General features: G+C 41.4%; 2 protein-coding genes across 9 annotated transcripts in view; both read right to left on the bottom strand.

The window, feature by feature from the left end:
• Positions 1–4,755, bottom strand: part of tnika (TRAF2 and NCK interacting kinase a) — a 69,421-nt gene extending 64,666 nt beyond the window's left edge. For all 5 annotated transcript variants that reach the window (XM_034144445.1, XM_034144441.1, XM_034144442.1 and 2 more), the window contains exon 1: positions 4,362–4,755. In XM_034144445.1, coding sequence (XP_034000336.1) covers positions 4,362–4,418 — 57 coding nt within the window. In that variant the 5' untranslated portion in view covers positions 4,419–4,755. The remainder of the gene's footprint in view (positions 1–4,361) is intronic.
• Positions 4,756–8,879: 4,124 nt separating this feature from the next.
• The window catches only part of pld1a (phospholipase D1a), a 47,899-nt gene continuing 30,256 nt past the window's right edge, over positions 8,880–26,522 (bottom strand). For all 4 annotated transcript variants that reach the window (XM_034144410.1, XM_034144408.1, XM_034144409.1 and 1 more), the window contains exons 9-26: positions 26,121–26,273; positions 24,769–24,918; positions 24,091–24,174; positions 21,048–21,129; positions 19,747–19,857; positions 19,444–19,629; positions 18,142–18,352; positions 17,860–17,988; positions 17,260–17,378; positions 16,641–16,754; positions 15,247–15,357; positions 14,746–14,834; positions 14,497–14,610; positions 14,275–14,324; positions 13,493–13,627; positions 12,891–13,044; positions 12,566–12,683; positions 8,880–11,292 (exon numbers count right to left, since the gene is read on the bottom strand). In XM_034144410.1, coding sequence (XP_034000301.1) covers positions 11,068–11,292; positions 12,566–12,683; positions 12,891–13,044; positions 13,493–13,627; positions 14,275–14,324; positions 14,497–14,610; positions 14,746–14,834; positions 15,247–15,357; positions 16,641–16,754; positions 17,260–17,378; positions 17,860–17,988; positions 18,142–18,352; positions 19,444–19,629; positions 19,747–19,857; positions 21,048–21,129; positions 24,091–24,174; positions 24,769–24,918; positions 26,121–26,273 — 2,335 coding nt within the window. In that variant the 3' untranslated portion in view covers positions 8,880–11,067. The remainder of the gene's footprint in view (positions 11,293–12,565; positions 12,684–12,890; positions 13,045–13,492; positions 13,628–14,274; positions 14,325–14,496; positions 14,611–14,745; positions 14,835–15,246; positions 15,358–16,640; positions 16,755–17,259; positions 17,379–17,859; positions 17,989–18,141; positions 18,353–19,443; positions 19,630–19,746; positions 19,858–21,047; positions 21,130–24,090; positions 24,175–24,768; positions 24,919–26,120; positions 26,274–26,522) is intronic.

The raw sequence follows: 26,522 nt of genomic DNA, 5'->3' as shown, positions 1-26,522 counted from the left end.
TGTTTTTGCACTTAGAAATCATACAGGGTTTATGTTGTACCCTCTAAGGTCTATTTCTTTAAATGTAATTTATCGGCAGAAACTGTGCTTACTACCTAAACTAAATCACTTCCTGTGAGAAGGAGTTGAACATAACAAGTCTTTGCAGGATATGGCATTGACTGAATCACTAATTTCCTAAATCATCTGGTATCAAAATGACACTGACATCGACTACTGATATCATTTGGCAGATTCTTTGCAGGTCTGACATCTAAGTGCTTGTGTAAGGGCGTAGCAGAGAATTAAAGATTGGTTGTGGCTCCATCAGCGACTTGGAGGGGGAAATAGGTCAACTAGAAGCAGGCTGGCAGAGTAGAGAGGAGGGTGGGAGGGGAGAGGGGCATTTCTCAGCGACAGACTGCCATACAGTATATAGACTATTCATGAATAAGCTCTGTGTAAGCCTTGGGCACTGCTGTGGCCCCGTTACTATGGCGGCCATGGTGAGGGGCCGAGGAATGCGGCCTTACTGGGCAACGGGAATGGAGAGGGAGGGAGGGAGGAGATCTGGAGAGGGGTCTTTGCTTCCGACTACTTTAGTCACTGGTCACATCTCCACCTTTTAGCCCGAGCACAGCCTCTGTCACTTTCTTCTTCTCTCTGCATTTCTACCCCACTTTCCTTCTAAATCTCTCTAAGCTCAAATCATCTTCACACGTCCCATTTCTGTGAATCCATCACGGGCCCACTACCCCTCTGCGTCTTTTTCTCTTACCGTGCCCATATCCCTTCATCCTCACCTGCTCTCGCTTTCATCTCAGAGCGCCCACCTGAGTCCCAGCTCACTTCAGTATTGCCAGTGTGTGTGTATGTGTGTGTGTGAGTGTCTAAACTTCCTGCTGGTTTCCCCATCTGTTGCTCTCATCAGCTGACTGGATGACCCCGTGCTGCTGACGCCTCTGACCTATGTCTGTGCGCACGTGTGGGTAACGCTTTACATCAAAACCACAGTCTGTATCAAAGCCACAGAGTATCGACCTCTTCTGGTCTTTTTCCTGTCATTGTGAGTCACGCTCAACAGCGGGGACATTTCTGTGTGTGCCTTTCACCCTGGCCTTTCCCACTGGAGTGAAACCTGCCGCATCTGTACAGGTGCAGGGGTTGATGCGCGACACCAGAAAATGTTGCAGCGAGCCGATGAGGCGCAAGAAAAGAGAGTGAGAGAGGGAGACAAAGAGAAAAAGGGAAAAGTGCAGAGACAGCAAACATAAAAAGCCACTTCTCTCTCCTCTCTACTTCCCACTCAATTCTGTCTGTCTTTCTACATCAGTGTGTGTTTTTGCTCAATCCTTGCAACATTATCTTCCACTCGGTTTCTTCTTCCATTTTTATAGTTTTGTTTAAACTGTTTAATTGTTTTATGTCTCTTATATATTTATGTTGCATTGTTGGAGGACCATGGGGCTTAAGATTTTAAGAATAAAGCCTTGAATCTGTGGTTAGCGCAGGAGCTAACTCTGAACCACCCCCCCCCCCCATATGGACCGACAAAAACAATCCCCCCCCCCCCCCATCACCACCACCAACGCTAGTATTATAATCACCCCACCCCCCTCCCTCCCCACCTCGTCAGAGCCAGCTGACCTACTTCCTGTCTAGCCAGTCCAGTGGTTGACTGTACACTCATATGAGACTGTGTCTGTGTGTGTGTGTGTGTGTGGGGGGGGGGGGGGGGGGGGTTTAATGATAGGTCAAAATATGTGATGGGAAGATGGAAAAACGTGACGAATGGAAACAGAAGTTGAGATAAAGACAAATGTGGAGAAAGACCGAAAAGGCTGTGTGATGTGAAAATCTCCCGTTCAGACACGTTCAGTGATTAATCGTTTTTTCCTCATATCTAAAGTGACCTTCACTAATCAACTTAAAGGTAGGGTAGGTAAGTTTGAGAAACCGGTTCAAGATACACCTTTTGTTATATTCCATGGAATGCTCTTAACATCCCGATAGCAATGAATATCTTAAGTGCTTTGACAAGAAATCCATAAAAAAATGTCATCTGTGGAAGCCGTAATACTGTAAAAAGCACGACCAATCATTTTAGCCAGCCCGGCTAAAATAACTGGATGGCCTACCTGCCTGTCAGCCTTCCATCTGTGCACAAACTTATCTCGTGCCCTCATTGGTCATGTGCACGTTCGTGTGTGTTGGAGGAGGGGCTCTGTAAGGAAGTGGCAGATTTTTTCCGGCTGTGTTATTTCAAATTCTAGCGCCCTCGAGCTGGTTTCTCCAAAATGACCTACCCCACCTTTAATGTTTCTACAGAATATGGCATACGTGTTTGCAAAGGAGGCAAACATGCATTTCTGTGGTATAGGTACATGTCTACACTGGCATCTCCTTTCAACGTGTACTCTTTTGATTTCTCTTTCGCTGCGTTGGAAAAATGATTGGTTCCGTTTGCTCCAACACTTGACTGAAGCTGTGTGGTGTTTACACTAAGGGGAATATTCAAACCAAAATTACATTTTTTTGGGTTACCACAAAGCCTTGCTGTATAGGAAGTGTTTAAAACAAGGTGACCTATAAGCAAGCCGGGGGTTTTAGAGGTTAAAGACTTTACGTAGGTCTTATTATTCAAACAAATCTTATTCTATGGCAGACCAGAAGGTTCATGTTGGTCACACAAATTAAGATCTTTCTCTCTCTGGTAATAGACACATACAAACATCAGAACAGTGATCAAGAGTGCGCACATCCAGATAAAGCTACTCAAAAAACAAAAAACAACCTAACCGCAGCAGGACGCATGTCTGCACACACCATGAGACTACAGATAAAAAGGGTATTTCTCTTTTTCTCTTTTTCTCTTTTCAAGGCAACATTTCGATCTGAGGAAAATCTCTCGCCTCAGGACTGAAGATGATCTTAGAAAGAGAAACACACTATTCATCAGGAGAACGGGTGCACATTCATACAGGCAAAAAGGTATAAATAAAAGAGGTGTCAATGCGCACTACTGATGAGACAATTCAGATAAATACACAAATAGATGACCCTGTGATGTTAACACAAATGGGAGCATTTATGTGTCCTTGTAGCTGCCTGAGTTAGAGTGAGGGACATGCGCTTGACATCACGCCTCTGAGAGACAAGCATGGGCTGACTCCCAATGCACAGACACTTCCCTCCTCTTCCTCATTCCTCTTCAATCCTTCCTCTGTCTGTCTCATTCTTTCTCTCCTTTTATATTCTTCCTCCAATTCTACACTCCCTACAGCGGTGAAAACATGCAACATAGAGCAGGTGCTAACCCAAAAAGTGGCATTTGTTATCAACATTTAATTCGCCTTCCCTGTGAACATTACTCTTCATGCAGGCATGGCAGAGAGGTGGGCAACGAAAGATAATGCTAAGAGACAGGGCCGGCTGGCTGATAGACAGGGAGGTGCATTCAGTCAGTCAGACGAACAAGATGCTGGAAAAACGGCGAGGAAATTAACAGCATGCGGGTAGAATAAAGCAGGTAAATACGGGCAGGCAGACAACAACTGCATTGAGTGTGATGTGGTTTCATTTCTCAGAGCAGCAAACAGGTCTTCAGCTGGAGCCCTTTTTTCTTGTGTGCAGCATCCCTTACTTGTGTGCAGCCTGGCAGACATCCATACAAACTCAGAATAACACACACCGTGCTCAGCGAAGCGAAAACATGGGTATCAGGACTGGAAGCTGTTTGTGAGTGTGTTTTGTGGTTTGCAGCACACACCGGATGAACAAAAGAACTGGCTATTGCAGCATACAGAGATTAAGCTTTGATGGAGGAGAGCAGGCTGCACTGACTACAGGTTGGCACAAGAGTACTATCGCTCCAAAACAACTCATTTGCCAAAAAAGAAATAAGAAGAGGGGTTGGATTAATACAAATTTGGGATGAAAACAAGGAACCGTTCATGTCTTATTCTTTAACACACAATCCAAGCAGTGTGTGGGAGAAGTAGGTTAAATTCCACTGCTGTCTGAATCAAAGCTGATGGGCCTATAATAGCCTGGGCTAGAGAGAAAAAAACCCACTATCCAGGTCAGCAGAAACCCAGCTACAACCTCCACTCAGCACCACACACACCATCAACCTTCCTGGTGCTGGCTTGAATAAAGGTAAGGCTTCAGGTGAACGAGGCAGCTGTTACATTTGTTAATGTTTAAATATAATAAAATGTATAGTTTAGCACATTGTGGCGGCCTGGCTCCAACACATCCGCATCCTGCCGGTTGCTATTCAGGGAACACCGTCAGGTGCAAGGGAAGGAGAAACGCGCACGCACACACGCCAGTTCCTCTCACATGAAGCTGTATTTGAAAGATGTAAAAATGTCACATACCCTCAAAGCGGACAGGTCGATTTCGTCCAGGCTCCGAGCTGGAGAGTCAGTCGCCATGATGGAGGACACAGCGAGCCGCTCTCAGTCGCCTGATATCCTGAAACGGCCTTTGCTGTCACGATGGTTTGAGTCCCTGGTTGCGGCTCTACCGTCGGTCCCCTCTGCTACACGGAAAAATAATAACAGTCTCCTTGTGGTCAGCAGCGGGACGTGCCACGGGCCCGGAGCGCACAGCTAGAGCGCAAACACGGGGAGGATGGGAAGCGAAAGCGCCGGGTGCATGAGCACCTCCAGGTCCATGTCTGCGGGATGTAGACGGAACAGAGAAATGTGAAGCGCCGTGGAAAGTGGATTACTGCTGCTGGTGCTGCTCGTCCTCCAACCGCCGCTGTGACAGCCAGTGAGTGTGGAGGAGGGGGGGGAGCGCTGCCTACTGCCCCGGCAAACCACGCCTGTTACTGGGCGGGGTCTGCTGAGGCTGAAGGGACTCCCAAACTTTTTTTTCCTTTTCGATGAAACCTGTGTGTTGTTATTCAAAGACACGAGGACGTCCTTGTCAAATTGTTTTTCAATTAGTCATCTTTATTTCACTGAGAAACAAATAAAACAAAATTAATTACATTTATATACTTCTAATCTATACTAGTTAGGCTATATACCCTGCCTTTTTGTTCAACAAACTGCAATTAAGGCTGGACAAAATAACAAGATCACTTCAGAATATCATGTTCAATTACAAAATATTTGACTATAACTTTTTAGATTTAAATTAAGTTATAATTAAATGTATTGTAGGACTATTGCCTTTGAATTCAGGTTACCTGGTATTGTGTCCATCCTGCACACTAAATTAGATTTTGTCTTGAATGGGAAATCCAGCAATTAAGTGTTTCACTATTATAAGATAGATTTACTCAAGTGCTGTTTTTAAGTACAATTTGAGGCACTGTGTGGTTGAACATTGCTTTTTATGTTATTAATTTGTACTACTCCCCTTTGGAAAACGCTTCAAAGCCAAACAAGACATAATACAACTGTTTTCACGTGCTGAATAGCAATCTGTACAGTGGAAACAATGTACTTTAGGATCCACTAAATGTAACACAAAAGAAAAGCAATGCACTGAGGGACCAGATTTGTAAACTAGTTGAGGGTGCCAAAACCTGGTAAATATAAATATATATAGACATAAATAGAACAAAAGTGAAAGTGCAATGTCTGTCGTGCGGAGTGTTATTTGGCATCTTGTATAATATTCTGTGTAATTAATCACTTTCACCGAGTTATGGGACATAAGCCATTGTTGTTGAGCTGCTCTCAGGTGTGACCGTTTCCAGAGAATTCATTCCTACCCTGAGCCTCTGGCATTTCTCTGTGGTGTTTCCTGAGAACTTAACTGACACGCTGTTGTTTTGATTTGCGTGGTTGCTTCTTACAAAAACATCGTATACACTTCATAATTATTGACATAAGAAGCTATTTCCTCATTTGAATATTGTCAATCATATGCTAGCAAGTCTCCATTTATTTTGCATTTTGATATATATTTCACTTCTTATTAATATATATATTTATTTTATTATTTTATTGTGTATAAAATAACAACAGCACTTCAGCATATTATGCAATTCAGTACAACCACAAACATGATTCAATTCAACTCAATTCAAGTTTATTTATATAGCCCAATATCACAAATCATATTTGTCTCAGAGGGCTTCACAAATCAACAAACACAATTGACAATGTAAAAGCAATGTAAAACAATGTAAAAACAACAAACATATCTTACAAGATAAATGTGAAAATACCAATGAAAAAGGTACATAACACAATGACACAAATTGTGATGAACATGATCTAACATTAAGGATGACATCGACACTGACACCGACAAAAATAAGTCATTTGAAAGGTATTGTGAGGCTATTACATTTGACTCCAGGTGTATCTGGCACTTTGTCACAGACAAATAGATACTCCAGCAATTCCACTTTCATAAAGTTGGAGTTTTGTCAACAGACAAATAAAGTAGATTTATAATACTTGGCAAAACATCTGATCACCTGCGTTACATTTAACATTTGGCAGGAAACGTTTATTTCCTCCTTGAATGAGCAGCGACACGCTTGGTTTTAAATATAATTTGTAAACCTTTACTCACCTTGACTATCTGATAATAAAAAAAAGCAGCACAACATTCGCAAGAGTTAATATTTCTAAAAAGAAATATTCCATACACTACAATGAAAATACACAGTTAAGAAAACTGAAAAAAGATTGACATTCTGACATTAACTTTGCAAAAGAAAATGTGTTACATGAACAGGCTCAATTCAGAAATACTTCCAACTGCAGAAAAAAGTCTTCCTACATTTGATATGACTCCTATTGAAAAAGATAACAAAATGATAAAACAGCAAGGGTATACAACACTTTGATATCCAAATCAGAACCATTTGCAAACCAAAACGTTTAGTCTGATGAAACAAAGGCGGTGATGTTTCCCATGGTCCCATTATAAATACATGGATCATACATTAAGTGAGTGTCTGCTGAATAAGTCCATTCTCATGTTGGGTGCGTGACGTAGTCATCAAGATTCAATCAAAGGCCCATTCATGAGAATACAGGATTCCTGCCAAATGAAACTTTAAATGTCGTTAGAATTATTTTTCTGGCATCTTCAAGGCCGGACATTATTATTTCATAACCTTAGTGAAGATCATTAACCAGTTATTTTTTTAGAACAAAACACAGAATAACTAAGCTGAGCGGGAGTCTTAAGGTGCATCATCACATTTAGAGGAAGTTGCTGACCTAACAAGATATTGTGGTAAGTGTTACATTACATTACATTTAGCTGACGCTTTTATCCAAAGCGACTTACAATAAGTGCATTCGACCAAGAAGATACAAACTTGAAGAAAACAGAATCATATAAGTACATCAGGTTTCATAGAGCCAAAACATTTCAAGTGCTACTCAACTGGCTTTAGATAAGCTAGTCCTTTGTTAGTGTATAAGTGCTTTGTTAGTCATTCTTTGTTAGTAATTATTTTGCTCGAAGTGGAGTCGAAAGAGATGAGTTTTCAGTCTGCGCTGGAAGATGTGTTAGAAATAAAAAAACACAGGTTCCCTACAAAAATTACAAAAAATGTCCCATACTGTAGGTCAAATACCATTAAAAAATCCTTTAAAAAGCTTGACGGATACAGACCGCTACATTACAAAGAAGGGGATTATATACGATACGATACGATATTACTTTATTTGTCAGATCAAGTCTGAAATGTATGTTCTCGCTGGGTAAAATGCTTAATCAAATCAAAACTAGACCTGCCAGGAAACCTGCTGGATTCCTTAGAAATCCTCATTGTCCCGTAAGCTTTATCAACAGTCCTGACGGGAGAGGCCGAGTGCGCACAGTTGGCCAACATACATTCAATGGGTTTGATTGAAAGCCTCAGGTAGGGCGAGTCCGTCCGTTTCCAAGGAATATCTCTTCCACTTCTTTGTATTCACATGCTTTAACATCTAATCATCATTAAAAGTTACATTTCCTGGTTGCACATTAAACCTTCCTCCTGATGATTCACAACACTGGGAAAACAAGTGTACATGACTGTTTGGAATACATTTTAACACCACAAATTGATTGAAGGGAGGACTTTCTTCTTCAAAACCAGTCTCATAATTCACTTTGAGTCTTAAAGGTCCCCTATTATACTGTTTTTCATCAATATATTATAGGCCTCAGATATATACAAAACATGTCTCTGAAGTGTTTGGCTCCAAACACCAAACAGATCATTGCAGCATCCCATAATCCCCTCTGTTTCAGCCGTTTCCAAAGAGCTGATTCTCTGTCTGTTACTTTAGATGAAAATAAGGAGCCCCTCCCCACGCCCCTCTGAGAGATATTTGGTTACAAAGAACACAATGGTGCTCTAGGAGGAGATTCAGGTGATAAGGTGGGGGGGGGTTACCTTGGTTGGTGATTGGCTAATGGTTACGCAAGCCAAAAAAATCTTTATGACATCATAAAGTGGCCAAAATCTGATCAGCTCATTTTCAGACAGGTTTTTATATAAATGGATCAGGACAAAAAGAGAGAGAATCTTTGTTCCTGAAACTTTCAGAGTCTCTTTACACAGAGGGGACACATGTTGATGTAGAAGAGACATGAAGAAGAGGGGACACATGTTGATGAAGAAGAGACATGAAGAAGAGGGGACACATGTTGATGTAGAAGAGACATGAAGAAGAGGGGACACATGTTGATCTAGAAGAGACATGAAGAAGAGGGGACACATGTTGATGTAGAAGAGACATGAAGAAGAGGGGACACGTGTTGATGTAGAAGAGACATGAAGAAGAGGGGACACATGTTGATGTAGAAGAGACATGAAGAAGAGGGGACACATGTTGATGTAGAAGAGACATGAAGAAGTGGATTTTGCACAATAGGTAACCTTTAAGAAACTATACCCTGATTCACTTTCCAGTTAGTGCTTTACACATTATCATTTATTTTGCATTTCAGACTTTTGCACTGATAACATTAAAGTTGTGTAACTAATAAAAAAAGAAAGACACCTAAGATTTCTGTAATAAATAATCCTTCGATTACAGAATATTCAATAAAGAAAGATGAATACAGTTCTTATGTTAACTTAGTTAACTGAAAGAAACAACATTTCCAGATATATTTTTATTTGTTAGCCACTTAAATTATGAATTACACTGTGTTACATGAACAGACACACATTAGAAAAAGGTTTCAAATGTAGAAAAAAAAAGAAGGTACGGTACATAAACAGTGGAAGCAAGATCAGCTGAATTGAGCTCAAGGGGTACAGATAGAGGATGGTTATGATAACGAAATATGAAGTCACAACCATCCATATGACATACATAGAAAATACATGTTTAAAGAATGTTAAATGATCAATTTTCCATGGATAATGCAATGATAAATCCAGCATGGGTAAACAATATGTTGAAAGCAGTTCAGAGGCTGGGATGTTTTCACCCACTTCAGCTTACATCCATCAATTCCCTGGTCCCATTTAACAATAATATATATATATATGGATCCCCTTCATCAAAGTTATTGTCTGCTTCTGTTGAATAAGTGTCAAGGATTCTGATATTGTTGTTCTGACTTAGGCGTAGTCATAATCAAAGGCCTATTGATGCCAAATTATCCGTTGATGGTTTAATTTACAGTAATCCTCCTCTGACAGTGCCAAGGCCGGATGATAACATGATTCATAACCTAAATCTCGTTAACTAATCCAGTTCAGCTGGGTTCTAAAAGGAGTGGTTCTTTCACGTCACATTTATTAGTCCATACAAAATACAACATTTGCTTCATATTGTGCTGTAAGTCAGATACCATAAGAGTCCCTAGTGCCTTCTCTTTGACCAATACAGGCTGTGTTATATTTAAAAAACAAGATTTTATTTTGACGCTGAGCAAAAATCTTCATCAAGAAAACCACTGGAACTGCCAGGAAACTGGAAACAAGCGATATAAAACGCTATCTCGGCATGGGTTGCATGCAATATTGTTTTAACATCATTGTCTACATTGTTCAAACACTGTATATAAGACTGAGAGAAGAAGCATGAGGAAGTAAAAGGCCCATATTAGACCGCTGTACACAAAGTGGATTTTTAAGAAAATAGCACCATCTGTTGAGCAAAGAGGAAATGACTACTTTGAAATGATGACCCGATTGTCCCATCCAGCCTCTGAAATATACCACTGATACAGCCTCTGAACACATTGTGTTGTTACTGAGTTGAATTAGAACTTAGTTGTCCCTTTTTCAGATCAACACAGCTCCCTCTGATTTCAGCAGTACAGTTCAGACCTCATCATGTCTAGTGGTTATCTGTCACTCAACACTGACGACAGGAAATATAATGTTTTTCAGAGATGTGATTTGTATATGCATTTTAGAATTCAGTTAACAAGATTTAAGCATAGTTAGAATCATGCACCACTGATGAACCGGGAGAAGAGTCTCTCCACATGTACTGCACAGGAAAAAGTGATCACGTTTTTGATTTGTTTTACAGAAAAGAACCATCAAGACACATCTGAGAAAACTCACTTTGAAACTCATCTAATGCAGTCCTCTGTGAGCTCATAAACCGCGTACATAGCGCTGATGCACCTTACAAGAATAGACCACAAACTCAGGAAGTCACATGCATCACCAACCTCGGTGTATTTTGCGATTACTTTAAACTAGAACTGAATATTTATTAGCGTCATTGTCAAAAACTTGCTATTGCCTCACCCTCATACCTTAGAAATCCTCGCTGCCTTGTTAGCTTTCCCAACAGTCCAAAAGGGAAACGTGGGCAGAGTTGAGTTGATTCCCGAAAACCAGAGTTCATGTGTCTGTTATTCACCTCCACAGCTTGAATGCCGTCATAAATATTGTCCTCAGGTGCGATATCTTTCACTTCTTCATACATCCCAAACGAGTTAATGCTAACCCAAAAAGCTGTGACTACAGTTTAGTGATTTTCAGTAGAGACAGGTTTGAGGGATTTGTCAATGCCCGGCAGTCATGTCAATCCAGACGGGCTCTGCAATAATCCAACGCTACACATTCGAAGACGATCCTGATACTTCACTCAAGATGCTTAGAAAGTTAAACTCTGATGTGTACGTGTCTGGCATCCTTTATGTCCAGATCTCCGTTGGGACCATGGCCTCCTTGGTTCCAACTGAGGGCATGAGGTTCTGCTCAGACAGGAAGTCCAGAGGAAACTGGACCAGGAAGCCTCGGATTTTGCGCAGTTCCTCCTGAGCGCGGGCCGGGTCGGACTGGGCCAAACCCGGCTTGGACTGGTACTGCTCCAGCTCGGACATGTTCCTCACCAGGGAGGAAGGAAGGGATCGGAACACCTGCAGAAAAACATACACACATGTACTGTTTACATACTGATGACTTGAACTTAAACACTAGTTATAAACCACTTCTTGCAGCTCAATGTTAGTCCACAGCATGGGAAATATATCACCATCTATTGGATAGAGTGACTTGGTATAGTACACATATTCAAGGTTACAATACATGGCATTTAGCTGATGCTTTTGTCCAAAGAAACACCTTACATATACTTCAATGGCAATTCGGAGTTAAGTACCCAAGGACAATTCAACATGTTGACCGCCCACTAACAGGTTGCTGAGGAAAAATCCCAATTACTTTTCGGGGTGGAAAAACTGACTGTGAAATGTCCCAAAATGGCCAGAGGATAAAGCATTGTGATTGAGGCCCAATCCCAAACCACCCCCTACACACTACCCCTCCGTTCGCGCGGAGGGTCCGCCACATTAAGTGCCGTTCCAAACCAACGAGTGTGGAGGGGGAGTGGGTTATCAAGCCCTCAAACAGCGAGTCTGCATCGGTGCTGACTTAAGCCCGGTCAGGAAACACGCTGTGTACAAGTAGTTCCAGCAAACATCCACTGATAAACTGCGATGTTAACAACCTCATGATAACCTCATATCTTTTTAACTTAGGATCGTATACCTGTGTTTAGTCTAGAAAAAGGTAAATGTGTGCATTTTATTATAAAGTTGTGTATATTTACTGACTGTTACAAAAACTAATAAGCTTATAAAAATCAGGTTTAAAACTAAAAGAGCTTTACAAAAAAGTAACACAATTAAAGATGTTTGGAGTTTTATTTTAGTTATTAATGTTTTGTCTAAGAGATGCTGATTTGAAACCGTTGTTACATACAGTTACGGCATTTCCTGTTTCTGCCGGAGAGAGGGGAGTTTGTCCCAAAGCTTGCCGCTCTATTTACTCCCTCCATCTGACAGGAGGGAGCCTCGTTGAGCTGCGAGTGTCACTCCATGGAGTTCACTCCGTCACGGAGGGGTAGTGTGTAGGGGTAGGGTGTGGGGCGTGGTTTGGGATTGGGCCTAAGTCAACAACAGTCAGGCCCTCCACTAGTGGCACATATTTATGGTGATTGGATATACAAGAATGATCCCTTCACCTTATGCCTTAGTATTTAATGAATCCTAAACTTGTTATACATGTTTTTCTTAGATAGGTGACATTTGATAACGATGTTTAAGTAACAGCTATTTTAAAAAGCACCATCTAGCTCCTCAGGCTAATGACTTATAATGTCCCCTCCCAAACCATCATGTATCCCCGTACCTTCTCATAGATTGTGGCGTTGCGGCCAGCCGTGGTCATCCACACCTCCTTATAGAAGCGCTCGCTGATCGGGTCAGACAGGTCGATACTGGTGTCAGTGTGACCTCCAAGGATAGTCCTGTTCAAAAGAGAAGATACATGATGTAAACAGAGCATTTTTTATTACTCGTAAGAGATTTCTAAGTGATTTTGAATGGATGTTGAGGAAATATGGATGGCAAGACACATCTAGTAAGCCTTTAGAATTGAAACATAACTTTGCATAATGTTCCACTAGATTATAAAGTGCTCCTTAAACACAAGTCTGTCTCAATCACACACACACCTGAAGCATTCGAGGCGCAGCTGCAGTGCGTAGGGTCCAGCTTCGTACTCCTGTCCATCCATCATCGAAGGGACCTTTTCAGAGTCCTCAATAATCACCGCCACCTCGCTGTCACGTTTACCCAGCATGCTTCTGTCGTTGATGTTGGCAGAACCTGAAACAATCGAACAGAACAAGAAACTGAATATCATCTGACTAGTAGCAATACGACATAATCTTGCTTCAAATAACAATAATGTTATGGTTCTATAAACCAATAGACCTTTATACGACGTACATTAATAATATTGTCAGAATAAGCATTTCAGAGAGTAAACGCTATAGTAAAATCAAAAACGAGTGCAAGAGAGAGAGCATATTTCAATCCTTTTTGAGTTGAAGTGCTGCGCCTTATCAGCCACCAGAGGGCGCAGCAGAGCTATGCTACAGCAGTCACTGTTTGTGTTCACATTCGTTACTGCACACTTGGTTAAAGACACACAACCGAGGCCAGATTTTTTTGATGTATCACCTTTGAAAAGTGACAAGAGTGAGAATAGAAGTTGGCGAAACAACATAAAAGAAAAAAAGATAGAAAGTGAGAGAGCAGACGAGACACTGACCGATGATGACGGTGTTGTCGTCAGCGATGAGCATCTTGCTGTGGACGTAAATGAGCTCTGTGACGAGGCGTCCCTCCAGCTCAGCGTGAGTCCGCAGGCCAGCGAAGGAGATGTAATTCATCCAATGGTCGTCCACTGGAGAGGAAAAGAGAGGAAATTAAGATAAATTGGAAGAATATTTGCACTTTTCCAACTCTAACTTTAAAGTGGACCTATCATGCTATATTTGAATAATATATTGTAGGGCCATACCTATATAAAACATGTCTGTGAAGTTTTTTTTTCAAAATACCAAACAGATCATGCATTTTAGCCATGCCTCATTTCGCTCCATTTGCTCTTTTCCAGCCCTGTTTTTGCAAGGGCTGATTCTGTGAGAAGTCTTCTTCGCTGCTTTTGTGGCAGACTACAGCGCCACTTACAGGCCTGGCATATGTACTACAGCATCTCCAGCGCTTTCGAGCGGCAATGGCCGTGGCCCAACCCCCCATTCCCCTGATAGGTGGAGAGTTGCCCATATAGGCGGAGCTATCTGTTTCTGACGTCAGAACAATTTCAAATCTGTATCAGTTTTTATCAGATCCGTTGCAGACCCGTTTTTAGAGATTTGGGTATGGAGGAAAAGAGAGAGGGTTGTGTTTTCTGACACTTGGTGAGTTCCCTGACACACCGGGGACACATATTCATGTATAAAAGACGTACAAAAGTGCATTTTGCATGATAGGTCCCCTTTAATATTGGGTTTCTAAACGATTAATTTAAAAATGTATTTTTGTACTTACTCTCCTTTTTCAGCTGGGAGATGATGGAGTACTCTCCCCTGATCATGGTTCTGAGGAGGCGGATTGAAACATAATCAGAAAGTATTCAAATATCTCACATCCTAGACTCACAACTTGAACACAATAGGTTTCTAAAGACACTTCCAAATATGCTTTCTCATTTCCCCTCACGCTTCCTCTTTTAATATAACATGAGTTTTATTTCAGTGCCATGAGTGCCACCTGTAGTTGAAATGCATCACAGCCTGGATGGCGTTCCCTCCTCCGGTGGTGATGTCCCCCTCAAAGCCAGGCAGCAGGGGGGTGACCACATACACCCGGTACTTCTTGCCCTCCCTGAGAGCAACAAACACACATCAGTTACATAAACGTGAGATGTGAGAAGCAGAAGTAGAGGAGACCAATCGTGTCTCAATGGCTTCCTTTAAATCACAAGTACAACCTAAACAACCAAAAGAAAAAGGGAAGTACTTGTGCGCTCTGAGGATCCTCTCAATGATGGCGTCTCCGATCTTGTTGTAGACCGTCCTGTTGTCGGCACAGCTGATGAAGAACTGGTTCTGATAGGAGAACATCAAATAGACAGAAACAAACCAAAAGAGAGACCCTTAATACAACTTAGATAAACATGAGGAAGCACATTCACAATCATATTTGTAACACTAATTCGATTTTCAATTCTGCAGTACTAGTAGTGCAGTGTTGATGTGTTATGCAGATCCAACATTTTAGTCTTCTATCTTGAATATTATTGTCCATTTAGTATTAATGTCATATTGTAAAAACTAAAGTTATTCAATGTTTTTTACAAACCTGTGATAATGCTGAAAGGTCAATTAACCTAATTAGAGTACATTTTATTACACAATGAGATAGTCAGTGACACAGCACGCGGATGAATTGAGCTCAACTCTCATTACGACTTCAAATCATATTTTGTGTTTTCCTATCCTGGCCTCAGTGCTGATTTACCTCGATGTAGATGTAGTGTTTGCTCTTAGCGATGACCTGGATGTAGGCACTGTGGATGGACTCCTCGTGGTACTTGATACCTGCCGACCAATCTGCTGCGGACCGCAACACCTAACACACAGAAACAGACATATTAAAGCAGCAATTCTACACATTTGTATATTCGTGAATGGTCATCTCCGATATAGTATGGATAAATGTATTTTTAAGCAATCAAATTGTATAGCTATATATTATTATATCATAAAGTGTCAGTATAAGGTTATAACAAACACCAGTATAAAAAAACTCAACTATTTATTTAATATTTTCTGCTCTTTAAATTGTGACTCTACTCATGGCAAACATATTAAAAGTAACAAATATGTCCTGTAAGGAAATTCACTTTACGACAAATATAATAATTAAAACAAATATATATATGACAAAATTATTAAGAGGTATTTATAAAATCGGTGTGTGTTATCACTGGCTATAGTAAATACAAATGGAGAAGTTGTAATGTGAGAAGGTTTCAGTTGAAAAACACACAGTTTGAATGAAACACACAAACATTTATAAAACGACACAAAAGAACATTTTCTGATCAAACAAAACATGATGGAGTTGAAAAGGGCTCTTGTGCGCTTCTTATTTTAGAAAAGCGTTTCACTCAAAGGTCGGTTCCTTTCGGCTAAAAACCTCTGGGTATCACATGAGCAAGCCTTTGTAGTTATATAACTTTTTGGCCCATGGAGAGCTTTTTAACACTCGCTCACTTTTATCGTTCTCCAGCAGAGCTTGCAGGCTGGTTTGTGGAAAGAACTGATGGAAAGTGGGAGTTTATACACTTCTTGTTTTTCTCTGTAATTTTCTAGTAGTGGTTGGCTCAAAGTTTGGGTGGGTTTTGCTTCACCTTATCATTTTGTATAATTATAAAGAAGGGAAAAAAACCCACTTTTCACAACATGTGTTTTATGAGTGCAGTTAAAGGTGGGGTAGGTCATTTTGGAGAAACCAGCTCGAGTGCGCTAGAATTAAAAAATACACAGCCGGAAGAAATCTGCTACTTCCTTACAGAGCCCCTCCTCCAACACACACGAACGCGCACATGACCAATGAGGGCACGAGATAAGTTTGTGCACAGATGGAAGGCTGACAGGCAGGTAGGCCATCCAGTTACTTTAGCCGGGCCGGCTAAGATGATTGGTCGTGCTTTTTACAGCGCCACGGCTTCCACAGATGAATTGTTGTTTATGGATTTGTTGTCAAAGCACTTAAGATATGCATTGCTATCGGGATGTTAAGAGCATTCCATGGAATATAACAACAAGTGTATCTCGAGCCGGTTTCTCAAACTTACCTACCCTACCTTTAAAGGTAAAAATGGCGCTTGGTGTGTTCAGTTCTCCTACCTGCGCTTTGACGTTGACGCAGCCAGGGACTTGGTATCGGAGGTCGTTGGCGGTGGAGTGAGACTTGGGCAGCAGGAATGGATAAGACAGAGAGCGATACTTTGGCTTCATGATCTGTAGGGCAGACAGTTGGAGAACATGGGCAGAGGAAGGGTTAAGAGGAGGAATGGAAACGAGTAAACAGAGGGGAACAGGAGGGAAAACATGAAGCAATGGAAAGGCAGAAGTGTGAGAGTGAGGATTAAAGTGTTTCTTCCACTCACCCAGCCAGACAGTTTCCTAAGCTTTCACCAGGTCAGTGTATATGTGTTTTGAGTCATCCAAACATGATTTTCCCCAGTTAAATACACTAGTTGGCTCCGAAATGCTATGTTTATGGCTATCAATTAGCATTAGAAATATTCAAATCAAGCATTCAAGGTAAAAGGCTAGCAGCCCTTAAAGGTGATTTAAAAAGAATCAGAGAAACTCCAGTCAGTGTGTGTGTGTGTGTGTGTGTGTGTGTGTGTGTGTGTGTGTGTGTGTGTGTGTGTGTGTGTGTGTGTGTGTGTGTGTGTGTGTGTGTGTGTGTGTGTGTGTGTGTGTGTGTGTGTGTGTGTGTGTGTGTGAGTTTCGGTACCTTTGTGAAGTTCCAGCGCTGAATAAAGTGCCTGGCCACATCACGCGCAGCTCTGCCGTGAACCACCGAGGCGATGTCATGCCAAGGCATTCTGGGAGTGGTGTACCTGTCGATGAAGTCTGCAGAGAGTGAAGACAGAAACACGCGTGTGAGACAGATAAAGGACATACAAAGATACCGTATGGTAGAATAAAAGGGAGGGATACATGGGAGAGAAATGTGTTTCCATTAAAGGTCAAAGAGGAAAAATAATAAGACTAAGATTAAAATGAAGGAGGGCATTGTGAATGAAAAAGGAGTTTTAGATTTAGCAATTATGTGAAGTAAGCCCTATGTTAGCGTTTTCCGTGTGTGTGTGTGTGTGTGTGTGTGTGTGTGTGTGTGTGTGTGTGTGTGTGGTGTGTGTGTGTGGTGTGTGTGTGTGTGTGTGTGTGTGTGTGTGTGTGTGTGTGTGTGTGTGTGTGTGTGTGTGTGTGTGTGTGTGTGTGTGTGTGTGTGTGTGTGTGTGTGTGTGTGTGTGTGCGTGCGTGCGTGCGTGCGTGCGTGCGTGCGTGCGTGCGTGCGTGCGTGCGTGCGTGCGTGTGTGTGTGTGAAACAGACCATCAAAAGGTTTCTCTAACTGGATCCAGTCCCTGTAGACGAAGTTGCAGTAGTCTTTTCCATGCCAGAAGCGTGTGCTGCCCTGTAACTCTCCAACGCCAGTCTTTAGGCTTTTCACCGAGCCACTCCCTACACACCCAAAAAAAAAATGAAAATATGATGGTAATAGGCCTACATTTACTGTATATAGCACCTTTATATCCTTTACACAATGTGCCTTTCATTCAACTACACATAACATAATGATGAATGTTTTCTGTGTGTCTTCTCATGCTCACACACCGGTGCTGTCCACGCTGCTCACACTGTCTGCGTGCTGCAGTGTGTGTTTGTGCAGGTGTTTGTACAGACTGAAGCGAGCCTTCCTGCTGCGTCCGATCCCCTTCAGCTTGGGCAGGTCCACCGGGTCGCTGGGCGCTGTCCCTCGTCCGTTGACGTTGGAGACGTCCACGGAGGACATGCCCTTTTTGGACGGAGTGGTGGTGGAGCCAGCCTGGGTGCAAGAAGAAAACATTGAAAGTCCACTCAGTTATGGGATTGGATAATTGATTAAACGCCCATAACTGATATAAGTGAAAACACACCATATTGCCACCATTTAGATTTCTTAAAGGTCACCTATTATGCAAATTCCACTTCTTCATGTCTTTTCTACACAAACATGTGATAGAAGAGATTCTGGAAGTTTCAGGAAAAAAGACCCCCTCTCTTTTTGTCCTGATCCATTTATATAAAAACCTGTCTGAAAATGAGCTGATCAGATTTCGGCCACTTTATGATGTCATAACGATTTTTTGGCTTGTGTAGCCATTAGCCAATCACCAACCAAGGTAACCCCCCCCCCACCTTATCACCTGAATCTCCTCCTAGAGCACCATTGTGTTCTTTTTAACCAAATATCTCTCAGAGGGGCGTGGGGAGGGGCTCCTTATTTTCATCTAAAGTTACAGACAGAGAATCAGCACTTTTGAAACAGGGCTGAAACAGAGGGGATTATGGGATGCTACAATGCACAATATGTTTGGTATTTCGAGCCAAACACTTCAGAGACATGTTTTGTATGTATCTGAGACCTTTAATATATTGATGAAAAACAGTATAATAGGGGACCTTTAATATAGGTTAAATAAAATATTTCATAATTTCTGTCGTATGTCGATATCTAGTTTTAAGCCTAATTTTACAGATCTGGTGCCCATTTCTTCTTGCATCCCTAGATGGTGGTGTTGTTGAATTATATTACCTAATAAATAGTCTTCCTTTATTTATATAAATGACAATGTGCGTGGTTTTATATGACAATGTGAGTGTGCCTGTACTGCCTGTTCTATTAAAAGAAGAGACCTTTTCATAGCTTGCACTGTGAAAGTGTTCTTTCAATTCTGTATTCATGCACATACAAAACCAACTGAGTTACATGCAACGCAACCTCTTCACCACCCCTGGGCAACTGTGTGAGTTTGAAGGCAATTCTCCATTTCTTCCTCTCTCTTCCTTCTCATATTTTAACCATAGAGCCACATTGATTGCCTATACCTCCAGACTGTAGACATGTAATTAGTTGTGTAAAGTTGTGTGTTCAACCTGCTCAAGAGCCACAGATCGCGTCACGCTGCCGACATCTGTCAGCCGGTGCTCTTTGTCGTCCCAGCGACCATATGCCAGGTCGATCCCGCCCACGAAGGCCACTGATTGGTCAATGATAACGATCTTCTCGTGATGCGCCCACAGATAGACGGAGGACGAGACGTGATCTGGATGACGCATCACCTAAGACAAAAAGATGGGAAATACAGCTCAAATGAATTCACACACACAAAAAAAAAAAAATGTGTATTAACTTGTTTTAACTGCATCATCTTTAACTACCCATAATCCTTCAGTTACCTTGATGTTGGGGTGCAGGTGCATGAGCGTCCTCTTGCTGTAGCCCGAGTTGATGCCCAGGGCGAGCTCCACCTCTTTATACAACATCACAAAGATGCGCACTCCCTGTTGCTGTAGAGAGACACAATAACTTATTTTTATTTCCATTTGACACATTTGTCTCAAAGATTACAGAAATATTGCTTCATGGATTTTGTTGAAACATGTTGGAAGGGCGTAGCATGGCAGCAGGTCCCAATCACGGGGCGGAGACATTAATAACTTTTGATAGGGCATTTGTGCTACGTTCATGTTCTGTCGCCATAAAAATTATCTCGCATTTGGGGAAAATTCACATGAAAAATTCACAACACAGTCATCAATGTGCTGCATAAACACTTTTGAGTGATAACTACAGCACATCTTCTTTGTAGCATCCATGTTGTTCACTGCCTAAAACCCATGAACACAGCACAGTCAGAAGAAGTTGGGAAATGGGACCATCCAAGGAGCAAGTGAATACACCATTTTATGTATCTAATGTAATCCTAATGTTTTTATGATTATGTAGTTATTAAAGGTCTCCTATCATGCTATTTTTAGGCATACATTATGGGTCTCAGATATATAAAAATACATAAAAACATGTCTATGACATGTTTTGCTCAAAATACCAATCAGATCATGCATTTTAGACATCCCTCATATCCCTCTATTCTAGCCCTGTTAGAGAAACGCGGATTTTGGGTCCTTAGCTTGAAAACAAAAAAAAGAGGAGAGGGAGCTTGTGCCTGCTCAGAATTCTACGAGATACTCAGCTAAATTCTGCCGTGATTAAACGCCATATCATGTTCCAAACCACATCAAGGATTATTTCTGAAACAGTATGGAGCTCAAATGCTTTTTCTCTTGCGGGTTTACCACAAGGTGAGTTCCTTTTTTTATTTCCTGCTTTTTTACACATGCTCTCTCCAGTACAGGTTAGCTCTGAGTGTTAGCGATGCTTGCTAATGTAAACAAAGACCATATTACGTCCAAAACACGTCAGGCATTGTTTCTGATAGCAATGTTTCTGGGCCTGGGTCAGGGGCGGATTGGGACTACAAATCAGCCCGGGACTCTTCGGTACCGCCGGCCCACCTCGGTGCCGCAAGAAGATATCGCTAGTAAATTGTCAAACGGGGGGGGGGGGGGGGGGGGGGGGGGTGGGGGGGGTGCTAGTGACTTAACCGAGCCGCATCAAAAAGTGCATTTTGCATGATAGGTCCCCTTTAATACTTGGCCTGTGGGTCATTACTCCGTCATGACGTAGACCTACTTACTGCTTTGCGTTTGAGGGTACAGTCAAGCCTCCACCTGTTGCCCTCCACTACAGGTCTCTTCAGAAAGATCTCTGGACTCAGCCTAGGAAAAAAGAGAGATATAAAACACAGATTAAATAACCATTTTTCAAATGCATCACCATCACTGGTTAGAACATTAAACGATGGAAACAAATAGATGTTTATATTCACTATTTCAAAACTACCAACGCATTTCACACACTTAAGATATGACAGACATGACATAATGATATATTTTCATGAGTCATTAACGTTGGCATCCTGAGCCACATTACACAGTGTGACACCTCATTGGTTAAGGCCATAAGCCCAGTGACAACTGCCTTGGCACACAGGGATGTCAGCCACGTCAAAGAGGGATCATAAACGGTTAGATTTCAAGTTACACTGTCAGTAAAACCATAACTGTGTCAGAGGAGACAAATACATTGGTTATTTCTTATTACAAAAACACCATTAAAACACTATTAAAGGAAGAGTTAAACAACGGTCAATGTAATATGCAAAAAAGTTATTCATATTAGATTAGATATTAATCTAACAGTGTTTGCAAAGGACAATATCCCCCCAGGTGTAACTGTCATCTAACAAGTTTTTCACATGAGACAAATTAGGGTTTCTCTTTGTTTTAACTAGTGTTTCTGAATTTCAACACTGATTACATAACATGCAAACATATATTCACAGTTCAGAGTGGCATAAATACACTTTACAGGCCCTCTGACAGGTCCTATAACCACTTGATGTGTGAGAAACATCACCTAGACAGTAAATCAAGACGAGATAGTGAAAGACAAAGAGTCAAACACTTTATGGAGACTATCTTTGTGTCAGTGTATTTCTATTCTGGGTGTGTGGAAGAGGCTGTAATTAGAGCCAGTACCATTGCATCGCCTTCAAGACAGCCAGGACTTGTGGGTTATGCATAATGTAATGTGTAACAGTATGTACTATATTTACAGGGTGTCAAAGTGTCAGCTTGTTCTTTAGAGCATGTCTATGTGTGTTTACCAAACTAATAAAATAGGCCAGTAAAACTATTCTTCATTTATTAAAGCTGGATTATGATAGACCTGGGTACAAATAGCATTGTTGACTATATACACCTGGGTACAAATAGCATTGTTGACTATATACACCTGGGTACAAATAGCATTGTTGACTATATACACCTGGGTACAAATAGCATTGTTGACTATATACACCTGGGTACAAATAGCATTGTTGACTATATACACCTGGGTACAAATATAATTGTTGACTATAGACACCCGGGTACAAATAGCATTGTTGACTATACACCTGAGGCCTGAGGCCTGTACTACGAAGCCGGTTCAACATAACCTGGATATGTTTGAGTTAGCCGGTTGGCCTAATCCAAAACATACGCGCTCTCGCTAAACGGTCCTACGACGCGGGTTATCAAGTGGATCGCTCAAGCCAGCCGTGTCCTATCTAGTTAGTTGCGCGTTCACATAAAAGGGGCAGGGTTAGCAACATTTGACCAATCACAAACAGCGCAGTGTCATACTTCCTGAATGAAAAGTGAACTATAATTAGACAAATATGAAGAAGTTAAACTTTAAACATCCATGACTTAAACACTTTATCCAGGATAAAAGCCACATAGCTGCACCTGCAAGGTGAATACAGCTGGTAAAAGAAAAAGTGTTTGAATGCGTACATTAACAGGTTTATGAAATCACTGCCCCGTCTAAGACACGAGTGGATCTGACTTTAATTACATTTGACTCGAGTGTTTCGTCAACTTAATGTGTTGCTTAAAATAATACTTCTGCATACAGTATGTGACACTGTGTGTTGCACGGCCAGATACGGCTCAAGAAGCTGACTCAGATAAGGAAATATATGATACATTATGATGTGATATGATATGAATGATAATGGGACACATCGACGTCTGCACTCACAGTGCCGCGGACTGTACTTAAAGTTACTCTGATCCGGTTACTTATGTTGTGGCAGATATTTAAGTAAGCTTTCTTAACGCTAATGTTATAATAGTCAGATTGCTCTGAAGATGGGAGGGGATATTCTATTAATTTTCACGTTCACACAGTCAGTTGATTTTTGCCGGCCGTCTTTCCTGCAACGGCAGTTTTTCTGTATTTCCTCTATCCTGTAATATGACTTGATAGCTTTAAACTCTGCACACGGAGCTCTGATTGGTCAGCAGGCGGTGCTTTCACTGAGTTGATCTCTTAGCCTGCAACCTAACCAGGTTAGCCGCTCAGCATAAGTTACCATGGAGATCTAGCCCGCTAAAAAGAGAACCAGCATCGTAGGACCGGAAACCCAGAGTTTTCCCTGAAGTTAGCCGGCTAAGCGAAAATCCGGCTTCGTAGTACAGGCCTCTGGGTGCAAATAGCATTGTTGACTATAGACACCCTGGTGCAAATAACATTGTTGTCTATAGACACCCGGGTACAAATAGCATTGTTGACTATAGACACCCGGGTGCAAATAGCATTGTTGACTATGGAGACCCGGGTACAAATAGCATTGTTGACTATGGAGACCCGGGTACAAATAGCATTGTTGACTATGGAGACCCGGGTACAAATAGCATTGTTGACTATGGAGACCCGGGTACAAATAGCATTGTTGACTATGGAGACCCGGGTACAAATAGCATTGTTGACTATGGAGACCCGGGTACAAATAGCATTGTTGACTATGGAGACCCGGGTACAAATAGCATTGTTGACTATGGAGACCCGGGTACAAATAGCATTGTTGACTATAGACACCCGGGTACAAATAGCATTGTTGACTATGGAGACCCGGGTACAAATAGCATTGTTGACTATAGACACATTCTGACAGTGTTTTAGTGTGGAGAGGCTGCACTGAATTGTGCAGTGTTGAAGCAGGACGGATAACACTGAGCTGTTTATTTCTGTGCTCTCACACTGTTCACACTTCAGGCCCGTCAGCGGACACATTTTAACCAAATTCTTTGACATCATTCTTGTTCACACAAATAATTGCTGAAACTCACCACCAGTCAGTGATGAAGATTTCCTCTTTAGCCTCTTCCAAAGCATCAGCCACATCCTCCATGTAATTCTTTCCATTCACATACCTTTAAATAAAGAAATGAGAGTAAAAACTGACACCCACACATGCACAAACTTCCCTATTGTTGTTAACCTTTCAAGCTCAAGGCAACACCCACAACTGTGTCATCACAACATAAGTGCTCTTTAAACACTTTTTTTCCCATTAGCTCACAGGCCCGCAGCATGTTTTTCTCTCAGGCTCTGTGCTGAGTACAAAGACTACGTAAGGACATTATCACACAGATGATTCAATATCACAGGATCTGCCAGTTGAGGGGGAGAAAAGACAAAAAAAGACCTGAATTCTTATTTTTCTAATAGATTTCCATAGTTACCAGTGAAAGGATAAGAGAGGAAGGCATTGAAAAAATGTGTGTATTTTAAGTTGTATGCGTTTCACTCTGCAGCTTGTTTTTAGAGAACATGATCACATCTACAAACAATCTTTGAAATGGTATATTATCGTATCAAAGTTTTTAAAATGTAGGATGCTACACAGGATTGTAAAAACGAAACAAATGGGGATTTCGCAGCTAATGTACATTGCTTTTTTTGTTGGTATTTTTGTAAGTCTGTCCACATGTTCAACCAGCTGAGCTCTCTCTCAGTGTAGTTACCATTTGGCAGCGATGTTTTCTTGTTCCTGTGCAAAAGACCCGCAGCGGTGGTCTCTGAGGAAAGCCTTCCCATGATTCTTCACGAAGCTATCGATGCTCTGACCCCACCAGCTTGCATGTCTGTAGCTGCTGCACTTAAACACCAAGGTCCTGTCAGGAGGATGTGCACAGGAACAGACACAGACACAATGAAGCACATGCATGTGTTCAGTCAGACATGTAGTTATTTATTTTGTACTCCAGACCGCAAAGTGACAAAAAATGAGGCAAAACCGTTTCCTAGTTTCATTTTTTTCTTGGCTTAACACACTGCTGATTCTTAAAGCAGTCATTGTGTTTTTCTTTGGTGAGATAACACAGCTCTGTAATCACTCCAAAAACTAAATAAGCCCTGGATTAGGAGTGTTGGAATGAAAAGGAGCTCAAAGAACCCACTCTGTTACAGCATACTGTTGAGGGCAGATTAAAGCTGTGATTTATAAACCTCTTGGTGATTTTTCATTAATTTCTTGGAACACTTGTTCAGTTATGAAGTGCTAACAACCTTTTAGCAATCTAGAATGACCTAGTATTGTAACTATGTGGTTGTCAGCATTGTGAAATCAGCAACAAAATGCAAGACGACTCTTGATCTCCATTCTTTAAAAATGCTGCACCCCACCTACACCAATCTCTGGACTGTCGGAAGAGTATTTATTTTACTGTAGGATACATGACTGTTTGGAATACATTTTAACACCACAAGTTGATTGAAGGGAGGACTTTCTTTTTCAAAACCAGTCTAATAATTCACTTTGAGTCTTAAAAGGTCCCCTACTATACTGTTTTTCATCATTATATTATAGTTCTCAGATATATACAAAACATGTCTCTGAAGTGTTTGCCTCCAAACACCAAACAGATCATTGCAGCATTACCCATAATCCCCTCTGTTTCAGCCCTGTTTCCAAAGTGCTGATTCTCTGTCTGTTACTTTAGATGAAAATAAGGAGCCCCTCCCCACGCCCCTCTGAGAGATATTTGGTTACAAAGAACACAATGGTGCTCTAGGAGGAGATTCAGGTGATAAGGTGGGGGGGGGGGTTACATTGGTTGGTGATTGGCTAATGGTTACACAAGCCAAAAAAACGTTATGACATCATAAAGTGGCCAAAATCTGATCAGGTTTTTATATAAATGGATCAGGACAAAAAGTGAGAGACTCTTTTTTCCTGAAACTTCCAGAATCTCTTCGCACAGAGGGGGACACATGTTGATGTAGAAGAGACATGAAAAAGTGGATTTTGCATAATAGGTGACCTTTAACTATTCTGTATGTGTTGACCCCTTGGGAAATGCAACAAAATTCAAACCTGGAGAGGCTGTCCACTCGGACTCCATGTTTGGTCTCTGTGTCTTTGGAGTCCGTCTTGATGCAGAACTCTTTATCCAACAGCAGGACGAAAGAGATGGCCCCCGAGTCTGGCTTCATGTATAGAAGACACGAGTCCTTCACCACCAACCAGCTACAAAACACACACACAGTCCTCATTATCATCATTGGGATTAAACATTAGTGTTATTACGTATTGTCCAGCTCTTGATCCATTGCTGTGAAGGATTTCTTATATTTCTTGTTGTAAGGAAAAGATGTAGGAAGAAAATCATCATCGAGATGTAGGAGGACGAGCAGAGTGTTTCAAACGTGTGGGATTTTTCTGTGTTTTCTTCAGAAAACAACAATAGAACTGCTCACATAATAATTTGGCTGAGAT

This window comes from Trematomus bernacchii, unplaced genomic scaffold (assembly GCF_902827165.1).
Source record: "Trematomus bernacchii unplaced genomic scaffold, fTreBer1.1, whole genome shotgun sequence".
Lineage (NCBI taxonomy): Eukaryota > Metazoa > Chordata > Actinopteri > Perciformes > Nototheniidae > Trematomus > Trematomus bernacchii.
Note: the sequence above shows the minus strand (reverse complement) of the source record. Positions and strands in the feature narration are given on the sequence as shown.